Genomic DNA, 19,557 nt, shown 5'->3' on the forward strand with positions numbered 1-19,557 from the left:
TCTGAAGTTGTGCAGATAAAACCCGAGACCTGAAAGCGAGACCGGCGGATCGTGTTGCAGCAAAAAAAAAAGTGACATCGACAGTCAAAACTCCTTCTCTAAACTGGAAATTCAGGTTTGTCCATGACCTGCAATCTACCCAAGAACGCTCCAGCTCCGGGGCAGTAGACACATGTCCGGTCCCATACGCCGCGCCGGATAATTCACACCAACAGTACAGCGCTGGGTGCAGAGAATTAGGTCGGAGGGGTAAGAGGAGACCTGGAGGAAAAGTTCCCACCGGAACACGACCCGAATCTCATTCCAAAAGTTCATGAATTGTTTTGTAAACAGTAAAAGTTGCAGAAGGTTTGAAGACTCGGAAAATGTCTAAGGCCGGGGTCACACTAACCGACGCAAAATACGGTCCCTTTCATGGCTATTAAAATCTGCCCTCACTCACCTGCTTAACCTCTCTGGTTGACAAATTACAGCGGAAGCCCACGCATTTTTGCACAACGAATTAACCCCTTTAAAATAACAACTGCACCTCCCAAATTTTGCACACACACCCTCATCTAATTATTAGTCAGGGACATATAAAAAACATGAAATGAAATGCTTTACTGAGTGTAAACCATGTGTCATTTCATGTCGAGTTGGGGAATTATTTGACAGAAGCCGGCAGTTGAACTAGCGGCTATTCTGCTATGAAATATAAATATATATAAATATATGTTTGTCACAATGACATGTATGTATGTGTGTGTGTGTGTATATATATATATATGTGTCTATATCTATTCTTTCGTTTCTTTATTAAACCTGTCAGTGTGAGTTTACTGTATAGCGCACTGAATTGCCGGCTTTTCTAAAAGACACCGGGTGCGTATTTCTCACAAGTCACACATCTGGTCTGTGTGTAATCCGTATTTTTTGCGCACCCATAGACTTGCATTGGCGTACTACGGGCGTAGTACGCTGACAATCGCGGCATGCTGCAATTGGCACGGAGCGTAGAATACAGACGAGAAATATACGGCTGATGGGAGCTGCCCCATAGAGAATCACTGGTCCGTGTGTAATGCGTGCTTTTAACGCCTCTCACTCGTCCGTATTCCTCTCTAGTGTGACCCCGGCCTAACTCTTGTGCTGAAGTCAACGGCAAACCTGGCGCATGTCTCACGGCTGTTCGATAGATGCAACACTTGCAGGGATCGACTGTTCAACAGATGCAACACATGCAGGGATCGACAGATGCAACACATGCAGGGATCGACAGATGCAACACATGCAGGGATCGACAGATGCAACACATGCAGGGATCGACAGATGCAACGCATGCAGGGATCGACAGATGCAACGCATGCAGGGATCGACAGATGCAACGCACGCAGGGATCGACTGTTCGACAGCTGCAACGCACGCAGGGATCGACTGTTCGACAGCTGCAACGCACGCAGGGATCGACTGTTCGACAGATGCAACGCACGCAGGGATCGACTGTTCGACAGATGCAACACACGCAGGGATCGACTGATCGACAGAAGCAACACATGCAGGGATCAACTGTTGGGCAATCCGGCTGTTGAACAGCCGCGAAACATGCAGCTGCGAGGAATAGAACATATTATTCCAGCACGCCGAAGAAACCCTATTAGCACCCGAGCATGCTGAGATAACACCTTATCCGACCACGTTCGCTCGTCACTACTGAGAACCACAAAATGTTTTCCTATTTTTGTTTTTTTTTTTTATGCCATGGCAGATTTCTCAACTGATTTGTTAGGTCGACCAGTCATCTTATAAAAAAAAAAAAGTACACTGTTTTTAAAATAATCAAATATTTTTATTAAAGCAAAACATGATGATACAAAATAGAAAAATACAAAGGATCTCAGGAGGCGATGGGTAAGGAAGCAACACATGTCTCCATCATATATACTGTAAACCTTGTACGGGGGTTTTTGCGCCAACATCCAAAATTGTCAGAAAACTGATCTCAATCAATGTCATGAGCTGATAAAGTGTAGAATTAATTGGACGCTCCAGTGAAGTATCAGGTGCATAAAAAATGGAATGTTCTTACTGTTTTTTTTTTTTTTTTTTAATTTTACGAAACCAAAAAGAAGCCTCCATCACCACCTGTTGGTGAGAACAAAAGACAAACTCTCTGAATACATTTATATTTACTCCATTAGTTTAGACATTACATGCCTGATTAAAATATATCAAAATAATAATTTAATGTGCAATCAAACCATGTCAAGCACCCTAGTTTTGGTGATGGAATGTAAGTCATTCCTTTATATATTGCTTCCTAAAACGCGTGATATAAATTTGAAAGGATCCAGATACATCTCTCTCCCGTATGCTAGATACAAATGAATACTTGCTCTTTCTATTTCTTCTACTGCAAGGCATCCATAGTTACCGCTGCTCAGTATTGATCTGCCACCTTCTGGGTCCTCCGTAATGCACTTCAGAAGAAGCCGATGCGAAACGTTCCCCTTAACGCATTTCAGAAGAAGCCGATGCAAAACCTTCCCCCTAATGAACTTCAGAAGAAGCCAAAGTGAAACGTTCCCCTTAACACACATCAGAAGAAGCCAATGCAAAACATTCCCCTTAACGCACTTCAGAAGATGTTGATGCAAAACATTCCCCTTAACGCACTTCAGAAGATGTTGATGCAAGACGTTCCCCCTAACACACTTCAGAAGAAGCCGAAGTGAAACGTTCCCCTTAACGCACTTCAGAAGAAGCCGATGTGAAACATTCCTCCTAACGTATTTCAGAAGAAGTTGAAGTGAAACATTCCCCTTAACGCTCTTCAGAAGAAGCCGATGTGAAACATTCCTCCTAACGTATTTCAGAAGAAGTTGAAGTGAAACATTCCCCTTAACGCTCTTCAGAAGAAGCCGAAGTGAAACGTTCCCCTTAACGCACTTCAGAAGAAGCCGATGTGAAACATTCCTCCTAACGTATTTCAGAAGAAGTTGAAGTGAAACATTCCCCTTAACGCTCTTCAGAAGAAGCCGAAGTGAAACATTCCCCTTAACGCTCTTCAGAAGAAGCCGATGTGAAACGTGCCCCCGTTGGTTTTGTTTTGGCGTCTTCTGAAGTGTGTGAGCTTATAACATTGATTGAGATCAGTTGTCTGACGACAAATTTGGATGCTGGAGTAAACAACTCTTGTATGTGAACCATAGGCTCTCATCCCACCGTCTTCCTACACGGTTTACATGTGATGGAGCCATGTGATGCTTCCTTGCACATCAACTCCTAAAATCCTTTGTATTTTTATATTTATATTATGTTTTGCTTTAATAAAAATATTTACTTTTCAAACAGTCTCCGTTTTTGATAGGATGACTTGTGGATAATTCTGGGGGATTGTTCTGTATTATCTGGGCCCACTTATTGCTTGTTGGTTTGTTAGGTCTCAGATTCATTTTTGGAGGCGTACTGGCTGATCTACCCATCTGGCGAAATGGTGAACTCTTAGTTGCAACTTTTTTGTAAAAGTCGCAGGATTGTCCATGATGGGGGTTGTTGTAGGAAATGTTCAGATTTCCAGCTTTTAAAGAGGGACACGATCCAGGCTGCCCGACTATTTCCACACTTCAAGACCCCCCACACCAAAAAAAAAAAACCTGCCTATATTTACATGCGTCCCTGGGGTGGTAGTACATTCACCAACGCGTAGAATGGAGGTTACTCGAGAGGAGGATGCACCCGGGACACAGGATTCTTGGAGGCACAACATTTCAAAAAAGAAAGTAGTACTGAAGATCCGGAACTTTGGACACCGCTCGCCCCTGATCTCCAGATGAGCGCCGTTTTGAACCATTCCCCCCCCCCCCAAAAAAAAAAAAAAAGTGGGCCAAATTTTTTATTTTTTGATACCAACAAATACTGAAGCAAATGCCTTGATTAAATGCACCATAAATGTTGCCAAAAATGCCTTTTTTTAAAAAAAACCTTTTTTTAGACAAAGAAAATTATGCCCTTGGCGAAACTTTGTGCACCCCTGTGACTAGGATAGTTCGGTGTAATTGTTGGATTTTTTTTTTTTTCCTTTTCAATGAGGTTTTTCTCCAGGGGAGCGTCCTGAATAATTCATGATCATCATGTAGATGAGATTCTCGCCATTCCCGCAGTGACTCTTCCCTATCCTGCGCCACAGCTGAATGAAAGGAACAGATGACAATAATAATTATTAATGTTGTCGTGGTCATACGGTATAATGGTCTCTCGCAGAGATCGCTGCCGAGCGCTCAACAGCTGCTGCGTGGAGTATCTATCCCTCTGACGAAGGAGATTTATTTCCGAAACGCGCGTCGGGGCGCGTTTAAATACAACCCACACAGCGTCATTTGGCTTACAGGTATTTTATACATTGCACTTTGGTTATTGTGGTTTTGTTGCACATTTTTTAGTGCGATCTCAATTTTTGCACAGTTGCACTCTTGCACTTTGAGCCCACATATTTTTTTCTTATTTTGTTATACCTTTTGTGTCACTTTATTTATTACCTGGTTTATTAATCAAGCCTTTTGTTATGGATTGGTTTTTCCATTTTCCATACATATATTGCTAATGTGGTTGTATATTTTAATATTTTTTTATGCAGTTATTTGCTGTGCCAATATTTCAATAAAGGCATTTTTATACTTAAATATTGTGTTACCAATTATTTTATATTTGTTTTTTATATATATATTTTATATATATTTTTTATATGTTATATTATTTTTTTACATCTTTTTACCCTGTGGGATTTTATTTCCATCCATCTTTGAGTCATTTTTTTGTTGCGTGGAGACTTACAGACAAAGCTGCAGTCCATCTACCTAATAGCAGCGAGCAATTATTGGCCGCCATGACCAGATGCTCAGCGGAGTAACGGCCACTTCCATTAATAAACCAAGCTGATGTTTTAACATTCAGTATAAAAGCCAGAAAAATGAATGGGTGATGCAATACAACAATGCAGATTATAGCGTCTGCCATTATGGGGGCAGGTGTCCGCACCAGGAACATCTTGACAGATGTCAGAACCTCATGGGCCGGCCTAGAATAGTTGAGGTGACCAATCGTCTTTTAGCTGACAATCATCTGACCAAGAATAGTCGTTTAAATCTCCTGGGTCTCCCATAAAGGGGGTACCATAAAAGCTGCTGAGACCTCCACTAATCCCAGGAAAGGGGGTTCCAATGATGCCTGTTCAAATGGTGCAGCAGTGGGCATGTGCCATCTCCGCTGGATCGCGTATACCCACTAATGCCCAAATCACAGAAGACCTTGGGACCTCATTTTTGGGATCCACTGGTGTCCCACCCAGATATCATACATAGTCTAGTCGTAATATGGCGGGAAGGATGTAAATTTTATAGCCGGAGAACCCTCACCACGTGCAGTGCGTACGACTGCAGACTTGTAGATTACGGCCGACAACCACTTTAAGTATAACATTTTGTCTAGAATTGTTTCTCCAGATTTCATATCGCCTCCTACTGGATTGAGAAAACATTTGGGATTGGAACTTTTTTTTTTTTTTTTTCCTCAGAGACATAAAATAGCAAAAAAGAAATTGCAAATTTTTGCACAAAAATGACTACAAAATTTGCAACTTTTTGACGGCACTGCAGCAAAAATCTTGATAAATTCCTCCCAATTACTCCATCGGGAACATCTATGGTGTACAGGGGGAAATAAGTATTTGATACGCTGCCGATTTTGCAAGTTTACCCACCTACAAAGAATGGAGAGGTCTGTAATTTTTATCGTAGGTACACTTCACCTGTGAGAGACAGAAGCTAAAAATTAAAATAAACACATTTTATGATTTTTACGTAATTAATTTGCATTTTATTACATGAAATAAGTATTTGATCACCGACCAACCGGCAAGAATTCTGGCCCTCACAGACCTGTTAGTTTTTCTGTAAGAAGCCTCCTACTCTGCACTCATTAACTGGATTAATTGCACCTGTTTGAACTTGTTACTTGTATAAAAGACACCTATCCACACACTCAATCACACTCCAACCTCTCCACCATGGCCAAGACCAAAGAGCTCTCTAAGGACACCAGGGACAAAATTGTAGACCTGCACAAGGCTGGGACGGGCTACAGAACAATAGGCGAGCAACTTGGTGAGAAGGCAACAACTGTTGGCACAATTATTAGAAAATGGAACAAAACACTAGATGACTGTCAATCTTCCTCGGTCTGGAGCTCCATGCAAGATCTTGCCACGTGGGGTAAGGATGATTCTGAGAAGGGTCAGGAATCAGCCTAGATCTACATGGGAGGACCTGGTCAGTGACCTGATGAGAGGTGGAACAACAGTCTCATACATTACTGTTAATAACACACTATGAACTAAAATCCTGCAGGACGGCACGCAAGGTCCCCCTGCTCACACCAGCACATGTCCAGGCTCGTTTGAAGTTCCCCAGTGACGATCTAGATGATCCAGAGGAGACATGGGAGAAGGTCATGTGGTCAGATGAGACCAAAATAGAACTTTTTGGTTTCAACTCCACTCGCCGTGTTTGGAGGAAGAAGAAGGATGAGTACAATCCAAAGAACATTGTCCCAAACGTGAAGCATGGTGGGGGATACATCGTACATTGGGGCATGCTTTTCTGCAAAGGGGACAAGATGACTGCACCATATTGAAGGGAGGATGGATGGGGGGGTCTTGTATCGTGAGATTGTGGCCAACAACCTCCTTTCCTCAATAAGAGCATTGAAGATGGGTCGTGGCTGGGTCTTTCAGCATGATGAAGAAGCACTCAGCCAGGGCATCTAAGGTGTGGCTCTGTAAGAAGCATTTCAAGGTCCTGGAGTTGCCTAGCCAGTCTCCAGACCTGAACCCAATAGAAAATCTTTGGAGGAGCTGAAACTCGGTGTTGCCCAGTGACAGCCCCGAAACCTGAAAGATCTGGAGAAGATCTGTATGGGGGAGGGGGCCAAAATCCCTGCTGCAGTGTGTGCAAACCTGGTCAAGAACTACAGGAAACGTCTGACCGTTCTGATTTTCTATTGTATCAAATACTTATTTCATGCAAATTATTTATGTAAAAATCATACAGTGTGATTTTCTGGATATATTTTAACCCCTTTCCGACGTTGGGTGTAATAGTAAACCCACGTTGGACTCCCTCCCTTTGATGTGGGCTCCGGCGGTGAGTCCACATCTTTCACGGCACATGTCAGCTGTTTTGAATAGCTGACATGTGCCCAGAACAGCCGCGGGTGGAATCCCGATCCACTCGCGGCTGTTACCCTGTTAAATGCCGCTGACGGCGGCATTTCATTCGCACTTCCGGCAATAGCGCCGGAAATCCGTCCATAAGTGACCCCAGCGTTGACATTACAACCAGAAGTCTACGGCAGACCTCTATGGTTGTCACTGCCAGATTGCTATGAGCGCCACCCGGTGGTCGGTCCTCATAACAAGTGAGGCGATCTGATCATCACTTGCATGTAGCAGAGCTGAGGTAATGGCAGCTTCTAATCTCCCATGGAGGCTATTGAAGCATGCCAAAACATACACATATTTGGAATCTCCCGATCTATCAATAAAAAAAGGATTAACCCAATCACTAAACGGCGTGACGAGAAAAACCGTCAAAACATCAGAATTACATTTTTTTGCTTGCCACGACATTGCATTAAAATGCAATGACGGGCAATCAAAAGATCGTATCTGCACCAAAATGGTATCATTAAAAACATCAGCTCGGCGCGCAAAAAATAACCCTTCACCCAACCCGAGATCATGAAAAATGGAGACACTGCAGGTCTCGGAAAATGGTGCATTTTTTTTTTTTTTAACAAAGTTTGGAATTTTTTTTCACCACTTAGATAAAAAAGAACCTAGACATGTTTGGTGTCTGTGAACTCGTAACGACCTGGAGAATCATAATGGCAGGTCAGATTTAGCATTTGGTGAACCTAGTAAAAAAAAAAAGCAAAACAAAAAACAACTGTGGGATTGCACTTTTTTTTTTTTTTGCAATTTCACCGCACTTTTTTTTCCCGGTTTCCAGGAAACGATATGTTAAAACCAATGGTGTCGTTGAAAAGTACAACTCATGCCGCAAAAAAACAAGCCCCATATGGCCATATTGACTCGAAAAATAAAAAAAAAGTTATCGCTCTGGGAAGAAGGGGAGCAAAAACCGAAAACGCAAAACCGAAAATACCTCCGGTCATGAAGTGGTTAGGATTCTGTCTCTCACAGGTGTACCTACAATAAAAAATTACAGACCTCTCCATTCTTTGTAGGTGGGAAAACTTGCAAAATCGGCAGTGGATCATATACTTATTTTCCCCGCTGTATGCAATGGAACCTGTATCTATCTCAAAGAAGAAGCCCAGAATGGAGAGGTGGCCACAAAGCAAAATGAGAAACTGATACTCGGGGTGGAGGTGCGTTTATCCTGAATATGTGCGAGTCCCAGATCCTGGCAGTGAGAGTGGAACGCCGGCTCATATTGCACAATGTTATTGAAAGTCCACTGCTGGCATCACTAGTACCAGCGCCATTCTTACTGCTGTACAAAGGCTTAGCGTGCAAAGATTTCTGCAGCTCGGCTAATTAGCAAATGTCTGTTTGCAATCTTATCCTCCTCTGCCAGGAAGTGCACAATACATTGTCTTGGTAAAGAGGGTGGTGGTGCCCATAATCCGCTGGATACAGAGTATCAGACATGATGTCTTGTTTGTGTCTCAGAAATCGGTTCAGTTGAAATTTAAAGCGGCAGTGACCGTAAAAAAAAAAAAACCTAACATGCCCTCTAAAACTGCTCCTTATGTATCCAAACATTGAACTACTAGAATACTGCCCAATATTTATAAGACTATAGCTACTATAATACTGCTCCTATGTACAAGAATATAACTACTATAATACTGCTCCTATGTACAAGAATATAACTACTATAATACTGCCCCTATGTACAAGAATATAACTACTATAATACTGCCCCTATGTACAAGAATATAACTACTATAATACTGCCCCTATGTACAAGAATATAACTACTATAATACTGCCCCCTATGTACAAGAATATAACTACTATAATATTGATCCTATGTACAAGAATATAACTACTATAATACTGCCCCTATGTACAAGAATATAACTACTATAATACGGCTCCCTATGTACAAGAATATAACTACTATAATACTGCCCCTATGTACAAGAATATAACTTCTATAATACTGCCACTATGTACAAGAATATAACTACTATAATATTGATCCTATGTACAAGAATATAACTACTATACTACTGCCCCCTATGTACAAGAATATAACTACTATAATACTGCCACTATGTACAAGAATATAACTACTATAATATTGATCCTATGTACAAGAATATAACTACTATAATACTGCCCCCTATGTACAAGAATATAACTACTATAATACTGCCACTATGTACAAGAATATAACTACTATAATACTGCCCCATGTATAAGAATATAACTGCTATAATACTGCCCCCTATGTACAAGAATATAACTACTATAATACTGCTCCTATGTACAAGAATATAACTACTATAATACTGCCCCCTATGTACAAGAATATAACTACTATAATACTGCCCCATGTACAAGAATATAACTACTATAATACTGCCCCCTATGTACAAGAATATAACTACTATAATACTGCCCCCTATGTACAAGAATATAACTACTATAATACTGTGCCCTATGTACAAGAATATAACTACTATAATACTGCCCCTATGTGCAAGAATATAACTACTATAATACTGCTCCTATGTACAAGAATATAACTACTATAATACTGCTCCTATGTACAAGAATATAACTGCTATAATACTGCTCCTATGTACAAGAATATACAGTGGGGCAAAAAAGTATTTAGTCAGTCAGCAATAGTGCAAGTTCCACCACTTAAAAAGATGAGAGGCGTCTGTAATTTACATCATAGGTAGACCTCAACTATGGGAGACAAACTGAGAAAAAAAAATCCTGAAAATCACATTGTCTGTTTTTTTTTCATTTTATTTGCATATTATGGTGGAAAATAAGTATTTGGTCAGAAACAAAATTTCATCTCAATACTTTGTGATATATCCTTTGTTGGCAATGACAGAGGTCAAACGTTTTCTGTAAGTCTTCACAAGGTTGCCACACACTGTTGTTGGTATGTTGGCCCATTCCTCCATGCAGATCTCCTCTAGAGCAGTGATGTTTTTGGCTTTTCGCTTGGCAACACGGACTTTCAACTCCCTCCAAAGGTTTTCTATAGGGTTGAGATCTGGAGACTGGCTAGGCCACTCCAGGACCTTGAAATGCTTCTTACGAAGCCACTCCTTCGTTGCCCTGGCGGTGTGCTTTCGATCATTGTCATGTTGAAAGACCCAGCCACGTTTCATCTTCAATGCCCTTGCTGATGGAAGGAGGTTTGCACTCAAAATCTCACGATACATGGCCCCATTCATTCTTTCATGTACCCGGATCAGTCGTCCTGGCCCCTTTGCAGAGAAACAGCCCCAAAGCATGATGTTTCCACCACCATGCTTTACAGTAGGTATGGTGTTTGATGGATGCAACTCAGTATTCTTTTTCCTCCAAACACGACAAGTTGTGTTTCTACCAAACAGTTCCAGTTTGGTTTCATCAGACCATAGGACATTCTCCCAAAACGCCTCTGGATCATCCAAATGCTCTCTAGCAAACTTCAGACGGACCCGGACATGTACAGGCTTAAGCAGTGGGACACGTCTGGCACTGCAGGATCTGAGTCCATGGTGGCGTAGTGTGTTACTTATGGTAGGCCTTGTTACATTGGTCCCAGCTCTCTGCAGTTCATTCACTAGGTCCCCCAGCGTGGTTCTGGGATTTTTGCTCACCGTTCTTGTGATCATTCTGACCCCACGGGGTGGGATTTTGCATGGAGCACCAGATCGAGGGAGATTATCAGTGGTCTTGTATGTCTTCCATTTTCTAATTATTGCTCCCACAGTTGATTTCTTCACTCCAAGCTGGTTGGCTATTGCAGATTCAGTCTTCCCAACCTGGTGCAGGGCTACAATTTTGTTTCTGGTGTCCTTTGACAGCTCTTTGGTCTTCACCATAGTGGAGTTTGGAGTCAGACTGTTTGAGGGTGTGCACAGGTGTCTTTTTATACTGATAACAAGTTTAAACAGGTGCCATTACTACAGGTAATGAGTGGAGGAAAGAGGAGACTCTTAAAGAAGAAGTTACAGGTCTGTGAGAGCCAGAAATCTTGATTGCTTGTTTCTGACCAAATACTTATTTTCCACCATAATATGCAAATAAAATGAAAAAAAAACAGACAATGTGATTTTCTTAATTTTTTTTTCTCAGTTTGTCTCCCATACTTGAGGTCTACCTATGATGTAAATTACAGACGCCTCTCATCTTTTTAAGTGGTGGAACTTGCACTATTGCTGACTGACTAAATACTTTTTTGCCCCACTGTAACTACTATAATACTGCTCCTATGTACAAGAATATAACTACTATAATACTGCCCCTATGTGCAAGAATATAACTACTATAATACTGCCCCTATGTACAAGAATATAACTACTATAATACTGCCCCTATGTACAAGAATATAACTACTATAATACTGCCCCCTATGTACAAGAATATAACTACTATAATACTGCTCCTATGTACAAGAATATAACTACTATAATACTGCTCCTATGTACAAGAATATAACTACTATAATACTGCTCCTATGTACAAGAATATAACTACTATAATACTGCTCCTATGTACAAGAATATAACTACTATAATACTGCCCCCTATGTACAAGAATATAACTACTATAATACTGCTCCTATGTACAAGAATATAACTACTATAATACTGCCCCTATGTACAAGAATATAACTACTATAATACTGCTCCTATGTACAAGAATATAACTACTATAATACTGCCCCCTATGTACAAGAATATAACTACTATAATACTGCCCCTATGTACAAGAATATAACTACTATAATACTGCCCCCTATGTACAAGAATATAACTATAGTGTATATATAGCAAATGTGTCCACAGACACATTACAAGTGTACAAATATGCCCCTATGGGCATGTCAAAACAGACTTTGCAAAATATATTACAAAAATAAATAATTTAAAAAAAAAAGTGGTGTCCCACCATTTTTGACAACTAGCCAAGTTAAAGCAGACAGCTGGGGCTGGTATTTTCAGGCTGGTAAGGGGCCATGAATATTGCCCCCCCTCCAGCCTTAAAATTGTAGCCCGCAGCTGCCCAGAAAAGGCCGTTTTTTTCCCCCTAATTATTTATTTAATTAAAAACAGCATGGGTAACCCTCTAGTCTTGATAACCAGCCTTGTTGAGGGTTGCGGCCCCCAGCTGTCAGTTTTGCCTGTCTGGTTAGCGCGGGCTGATGAATACTCCCATCAGCCGCTCCTGCTGTCTCTGTTATTAGCGGTAGCAGGCGTAGGCTGATTGAAGTAGTAGTCCCATCAGTTGACACCAGTGACCGGATGTAAACTTTTTACGTCTGATCACATCTGCGGGCAGTTAAATGACAGCGTGGGAACCGCGGTTGTCTGACCTGCAGTAATGATCTTACCAACGATCAGAGGCGGTGTTTTCCGCGTTGTCATGCACATGACAGAGTAGCAAATACTGGATGTTCGGGCCCCCCATTCAAGTGAATGGGGTCCTGGTTTGGGTTCAGGTCCGGCAACTGTTCTGGTCCCCGGACCCGAACATCCAAGGGTCCGCACATCTTTAGTCACTCACTAGCAGGTGATGGATTTATGCCAAAAATATAGTTTTGCTTAATCTGAGAGGTAATCACATAATCAGAGTTTACTGGTTATAAAAGGGAATGTTGATGACTGTCCCATATGAATACTGGTGCCCTCTCACTTCATGCCATAGACTTTCTTTTTAACAACCTGTCTATTGCATCTTTGCAGCCGGCAACCCTTGTATAAGACTTTTGAGTGTCCCAGACTGTGAGCCTAATAATGGCAGCCTCCCCTTTGATGTGGACGTTTTCTACGCAGCCTTGCAAAAGTTTCGCTTTCCCCGCTGATCAGAAGTCCAGTTCTTGTACTATTCCGTCTGCCCATTTCCCCCAATTCGCTCTTGTGCATGCGGTCGTTTTTTGATCAAGGTCAAAAGCTGAATATATTGTCTATTTTCGTTTTGCAGGTAACCAAGACGAGCCGCCCCGACCTTATTCTCTTCCTGATGAAGTATCTGATGGCACTTGTGGTGGGCATACCATCTGTCTTTTGGGTGGGAAGCAAAAAGACCTGCTTTGAATGGGCAAGCTTCTTCCATGGGCGAAGGAAAAAAGAGTGAGTATCACTGCGGTTGAGTAGAACCTGACCTAAAGACCTCCCCCTCCCCCATTCACATTAGACTAATGTTTCATGAATCCACCAATATCAATGGGTTTGTCCAACAGACTGATGTGTATGGGAGCCATGGACAATTTATTGTCTGGGGGGGAGAAATATTGATCTAGCATGTCCGATTTCGGACAGCTGACTGTATTGCCTCCCGGAGATAAGCCACCACCAGATATGTCTGGTGACCGCTCTCTTGAAAGGACATAGTAGTGTTTGGGAAAGATGACTGCTGGCTAAACCATCGTCCGAACCTTAGTTTGGACTTGGCCAGTCAAGTTTTTCCTTGCCAAAAGAGGCCACAATAAGTGGTATTCTAACATTTTTTTTTCTCTATGTATGCTCTTAGCAGAGGTGTCCATGAAAGTCGGCAAGTTCTCCAGGAGCCGGATTTTGCTCAGTCTCTTTTACGGGACCCCAATACTCCTATCATTCGGAAATCAAGAGGAACATCTACTCAGGGCACATCCACCCATGCTTCTTCCACTCAACTGGCTATATTGGATGACCAACGAAGCAAAGCCGGGAGCGTGCACAGCAAAATGAGCAGTTACCATGGAAGTCTGCACCGCTCCAGAGATGGAAGGTGAGGAAGATAAATTAACGCCTTGAACATTGTAGCCAGGCAAGCCATAGAGATGTGTGGCCATAAGGGATGCTACAGGGCACTATAAGTCTGATAGAGCCCACCTAATCAAAATGCCTAGAAAAACTACACCACTCATTGCCATTAAAGCGAATCTCATAGTGAACAGATGTCGGGGTATAGAAGGACCCAGCCTGTTGATTTCCAGCAGCCAATCTTTTTGTTCTCCCTTGAGATAAGCCATTGTCCAAAGAGTCTGCAACAAATCTCTTATAGAAAACACAGGAACGCTGGGCCGAGTGATGATTTGTATGGTGGAGTCGGGAGAGATAACTATCAGATAAACTACCATTATCTATTGTGCATGGTGGTCTTTAGAGATCTAAAGACCCCATACTCATTAGATGGCTCAGTAGATCATTCAATCACTAGCCTTCCTGTCCCTCTTTACCATACACAGGAGCGATCCTGTGTTTTCTAAGACAAAGCAGCCGACAGACATCTCTGCTGGTGACTTATCTCCGAAGGAACGAAGCGATCCAAATCAGGCATGCCCAAGTGACATCTTCCATGAACATCAATTGGCCGGCACACCCATACAAATTAGGCTGTCTAATCCAGCATTGGTCTAATGTCTACGTGACGCTTTAAGAGTAGACAAATCTCTGGGTAGAGGTGACGTTCTGTATCAGAAAGCTTCTCCCCTGCTTTGTCTACAGTGCATCCTTACAAAGCCACACCCTTAACTTCTCCCATGAGAGTCGGGAGTCTCCAATAGACATTATATAGGTGCTTGGTCCAACAGTAGGTTGAGGTAGACTTTGTTGTGAATGGTGGTGTTTGGGCCTTGCTTTGGGAATTTTTTTAGTGTAACTCTCTATATTGTGTTGTTTTGTTTCCCAATATATTTTTATGGGAGTCAGAGTTCCTTTTTTTTATACAAGGGCTCCACAAATCCTCAAAATACAATATCCATGAAATTCCTTCTCCAGCTATCTTTTGTTGGAGACTCCGTCTAGAGTAGTCTTCCTATTCCATCTCACTCATTATGAAGCATTGTTATAAAAATGTTGATTCCAAGATGTGCACTTACTGCCTGAGCACAAAGAAAGTATAATTGACCCATGTATTTTCCTTCTCCTAGATACACGCCATGTAGCTACCGTGGAATCGAGGAACGGCTCCCACACGGCAGCATGTCACGTCTCACAGATCATCACTCTCTACACAGTAGCACCCATAGACTCAATGAACAGTCCAGACAGGGTAGTATTAGAGACTTAAACAACCCCCTGTCTCACATCACACATGGTACCAGCATGAACCGGGTCATTGAAGAAGATGGAGCCAGTGCTTGAATGGCTTGGTGACAATTGCTCAGTGAAATCCACCATGTTACCTTACCTACATGTGTTGATCAAACAGAAAAGCATACATGAAACTTTCTGAGATAGGTGGAACAAAGACTATTTCAGCTGACAGGACCATAAACTGGAGGACCCATTGTAGCAAAATCTACTGTAATGTCCATGCAAGGTTCCAAATATGCTATGAACGATGATAAAAAATCATCTCCTGGTGCTTTTGTTTTTGGAGATGTTGTCACTAAGAAGAGTTCTCCAACAAGAGAACAATCCTCAATGTTGGTTCATTTTATGTCTCTCCAAATAACATTGTTGGATGAATTATTATTGTTTCTCCACCTTCATACCTGGACTCATAAATTATTTATTTGATCTTGTAAATCCATGTTCTTCATAATTGTTTTCCAAGAAAATTAATTCTAAGAAAGTGTAGAACTTTCCGAAAAGTTTAGAGTCTCTACTGCTGATTAGGTTCCACCATGGCACATGTAACATCACATGAGTTATCGTTCTCTGTACGGTGATTTCCTGATTAGTCTGGGCAGATATTGAATCCTTACAGCTATAAATGTCATATAGGTGTTCTTTATGGCCAAGCTTTGGTGGTGACTCTGTCCATGAGATCTTCAGGTGGGACCAAGTGTTGCACAATTCGAGCCTTGCAGTGTATACCCTTTCGAGTGAGATCCCAAAATTATGTGACATAGGCCCTAGTTCATAAAGGGCAGTCGTTCCAACTTGAGCCAACTACAATTTTGGCATTACTTGGTGTTGAAGTCAAGTTTTTTACGAATGATTAAGTCAACGACGAGGCAACACTAAGTGACCCATCCAGTTGCATCGTCAGTCATTGGCCTTCATGTCCAAAGGACAATCGGTAGTAAATCGGGAACTGGACTCTTGAATTGTTTAAAAAAATAATGTTTTGAGACTCTGAAACCTTTACCAACAGAAGCCATAACAACGTCTTGGAGGTAACTTTAGCACTGGATTCTAGAAGTCAATGTGATCAAGTGTGGGTCTGTATAGAAAATTCTGGTACAAACGTCTGAAAATTATCTTGTAGATATGTGAAAAGAATTTGTAATTTTTCAAATTATTTTTTTTAACAAAAAAAATTTGGGTTTTGCTGTATTTAATCCCAGTTGTTTTTTTTTTTTTTTTTTAACTTCTGATAAATGTGCAGTATTTAACCTCTTCCAGATCATAGGGAGATTTTTGTTTTCTGTTTTAAAGAATTATCTTGAAGGTCAAATGCTGTCATTTACGACTATGGAAAGTTTACAGTCATGTGGTCAAGAAATAACAAATATAGTGGAGAGCGGAGCTTAAATAATACAATTGTCAGAACCTGGGTGGTGCTCTGTCCCACCTTATTTCCAAAATGATGGGGCTTCGATAAGCTCTCCAACACAATGCCCAAAAATATTAGGTCAGAAATTTTCCTGGGGAGCTTTTACGAAGAGGTTTGTAATACCGCGCTTACTTTGTTTTGGGAATCATAGAATCGTAGAGTTGTAAGGGACCTCCTGGGCCATCTGGTCCAACCCCCTGCTCAAAGCAGGATTCGCTAAATCATCCCAGTCAGATGTCTGTCCAGCCTCTGTTTGAAGACTTCCATTGAAGGAGAACTCCCCACTTCTCGTGGCAGCTTGTTCCATTCATTGACCACTCTAACTGTCAAAAAGTTTTTTCTAATATCTAATCTGTGTCTCCTCCCATTCAGAAATTGAATGAGAGGAGACACAGAAATTGGAATTGATCCTAGATAATGGTCCTCTAACAATGTGATGATGTCATCTTCTGACATCACAAAATATTCATGTAGATACCCTCAAAGGCGCGTTAAGGACCTAGTAACAGTGGTCACCTCCCAACCTCCACATGTCAGTGAGTAGGAACAGAGCTCTAGTTTGGTGGCTCATCCATATTCAGCTTTTTCACACAATTTTGGCAGCTTACTGGGGAGCTCTGTGTCTTCTCCAGCAGAAACATCTCAATCAATGGGTTATCGATTTCCAATAGAACATCTCTCAAACTATTTTTGTGACCACCACAGCTAGTGGCAAGATCATCTTATACTTCTCTAATAATGTGATAAAGGCTTAAAACTCGGTTGGTGAGTAAGAGACAATCTGTACTACAAAGGTGAGGTTGTAGAAGACGGTTCCATAGCAAGAATGAGCCCAGAAGATGGTGTAATCTTCTGATTTGTTATAACAGGACATTAATTTAGGAGTATTTCTTACAATATTAAAGGCTATCATTTCCCTTCCCCCAGTATGACTGTGAGTAGGAGAAGAGCTTTTCTGATCCACTTGGCTAAATCATGAAAATGAAATTTTGGGGGATGTCTCCAAAACTGGTACACTCCATTGTTTAAGGACGGATATGATCCAATCTCTACATTGCATCTCCCTGCTGAGCAGCATGGGAGTGACGTTTGTACCCCACACCCGTTGTATGATTGTCCTCTAGATTGCTGTACTATTATTTGCACTCGTTTGTGTAGATTTATATTGTACCTACCTGTTTACAAGGTGTCAAGTTCTGATCTGTTACAGACCTTTTATTTTACTTTTTTTTTTGTGTTAGCACTTTAACCAGTGAGTGTAAAAAGTCGTTTCCTCTTGTCTGTAGATGTACATTTCAGTTTAGAAAGAGGTTGATTTTTTTTTTGTAATAAAATTTCTGTGAAATATGTGGAGGTTTATGATATATATTTTTTTTATTCCTTAAAAATATTAAAAATGGTAGAAAAAAATGTGGGCAAGTCATAAGTCGTATAATTTCACATGGATGTAGAAAGACGTGGCACTCAATGATATTGTCACGGGATCCTTCTCTGATACCACACAATCAACAGCTGCTGTTCTCCCCACCCCCTTCCTTGTCCAGGGGTAGTCAAAACAAGTTGGGGCGGTTTCCAGGCCTCCCAGAGGAGAACAAAGGGCCTTAGGGATTAATGCACTACAGGGGGTCATCAAGAGACAGATACAGTGGGGCTGTAGACTTACAATGTAATAAGAAAAACACTATGAAAATAACTGAAATAGAAAAATAGGAATATACAAAAAATGACATCCAAATAACATATCACACCATCACAGATATGCACTAGAAATGGTGAAAATTTTAATTTATGCAATCCAAAAAAGCCTAAAGTACATTAACGTTTCGGCTCTTATAGCAGAGTCTTCATCAGAATGGTGTTGGGATTGCGGTAGAAGCCATGCATAAGTACAACTAGTGCTATAGCAAAGGCTAGCAAAAAAACAGGTGCCTTTACCACAGCGTTAATTGTACTCAATTTGAGCACCATTCTGATGAAGGCCCGGAATACGTGCCAAAACGTTAATATACTTTATGCTTTTTGAAATGCATGCTCCATAAGTGTGACATTGTATCACAGACCAGGCTGGAGTATCCACATCCGCAAGTCGTTAATACCTATTTAACAGTTCATTTGCATCTAGACATAAATTAACCTCTTTAAGCTTTGGCGGCTTCTTTTAACAGTTCTTATACTATAATCTCATCAGAGCCCCCTCGGATCATGGGGTAAGCTGATAATGAGTATTTTCCGGCTGCTGCACACTAATCTCTCTGAACTGAAAGATTGTGAATCTCTCTTCTGGTAAGTGCTGCTGGTGTGGATGGTTTTATAAAAAAATAGATAAAAATGGGGCCCCGGGATAACAATCAAAGTATCTTCATTCCACAAAACACTGCCATTAAGTTCCAAGAAAATACTGGTACACACAAGCCACGTTATGTGTCATATATCGCTCAAACTATCTGCAGTATGTAAATAATACTTCAAACATACTTCCATATACTGCAAAGAAAGTAATGATTTATACAGTCATGCCCAAAAGTGTGGAAAGCTGTGAGGACTCCCAAGGGTGGACCCACTGGACCACACCAACGATCCTCCCCTGGGCGAGCGGACCAGGTGGACCACCCCCTATACAGGGAGCGTTAGTTTCCCCTGGGCCTGTCCCTATTACCGCCGTAGCTGGTACCCGGGGTAGACACAGGAAACGTAACAGGTGGCAGGCAAGACAGGTGGGAAGACTGGCGAGACAAGAACCAGAAAATACGGAGAGAGCGGAGATACAGGCAGGCACGGCTGGAACACAGGCACACGGGCAGGACAGAGACACAGGCTGGAACACAGGA

The 19,557-nt window shown here is 41.5% G+C and overlaps 1 protein-coding gene across 2 annotated transcripts in view; it reads left to right on the plus strand.

Annotated features, from left to right (window-relative positions):
• The window catches only part of FZD3 (frizzled class receptor 3), a 79,286-nt gene extending 61,208 nt beyond the window's left edge, over positions 1-18,078 (plus strand). Inside the window, exons 5-7 of one of the 2 annotated variants that reach the window (XM_073586338.1) lie at positions 13,226-13,374; positions 13,775-14,011; positions 15,156-18,078. In XM_073586338.1, coding sequence (XP_073442439.1) covers positions 13,226-13,374; positions 13,775-14,011; positions 15,156-15,369 — 600 coding nt within the window. In that variant the 3' untranslated portion in view covers positions 15,370-18,078. The remainder of the gene's footprint in view (positions 1-13,225; positions 13,375-13,774; positions 14,012-15,155) is intronic. The other variant, XM_073586339.1, reaches the window with a different exon arrangement.
• The last annotated feature ends 1,479 nt before the right edge of the window (positions 18,079-19,557 follow it).

Source organism: Dendrobates tinctorius, unplaced genomic scaffold (assembly GCF_039654945.1).
Source record: "Dendrobates tinctorius isolate UK_male_01 unplaced genomic scaffold, ASM3965494v1 ptg000093l, whole genome shotgun sequence".
NCBI lineage: Eukaryota > Metazoa > Chordata > Amphibia > Anura > Dendrobatidae > Dendrobates > Dendrobates tinctorius.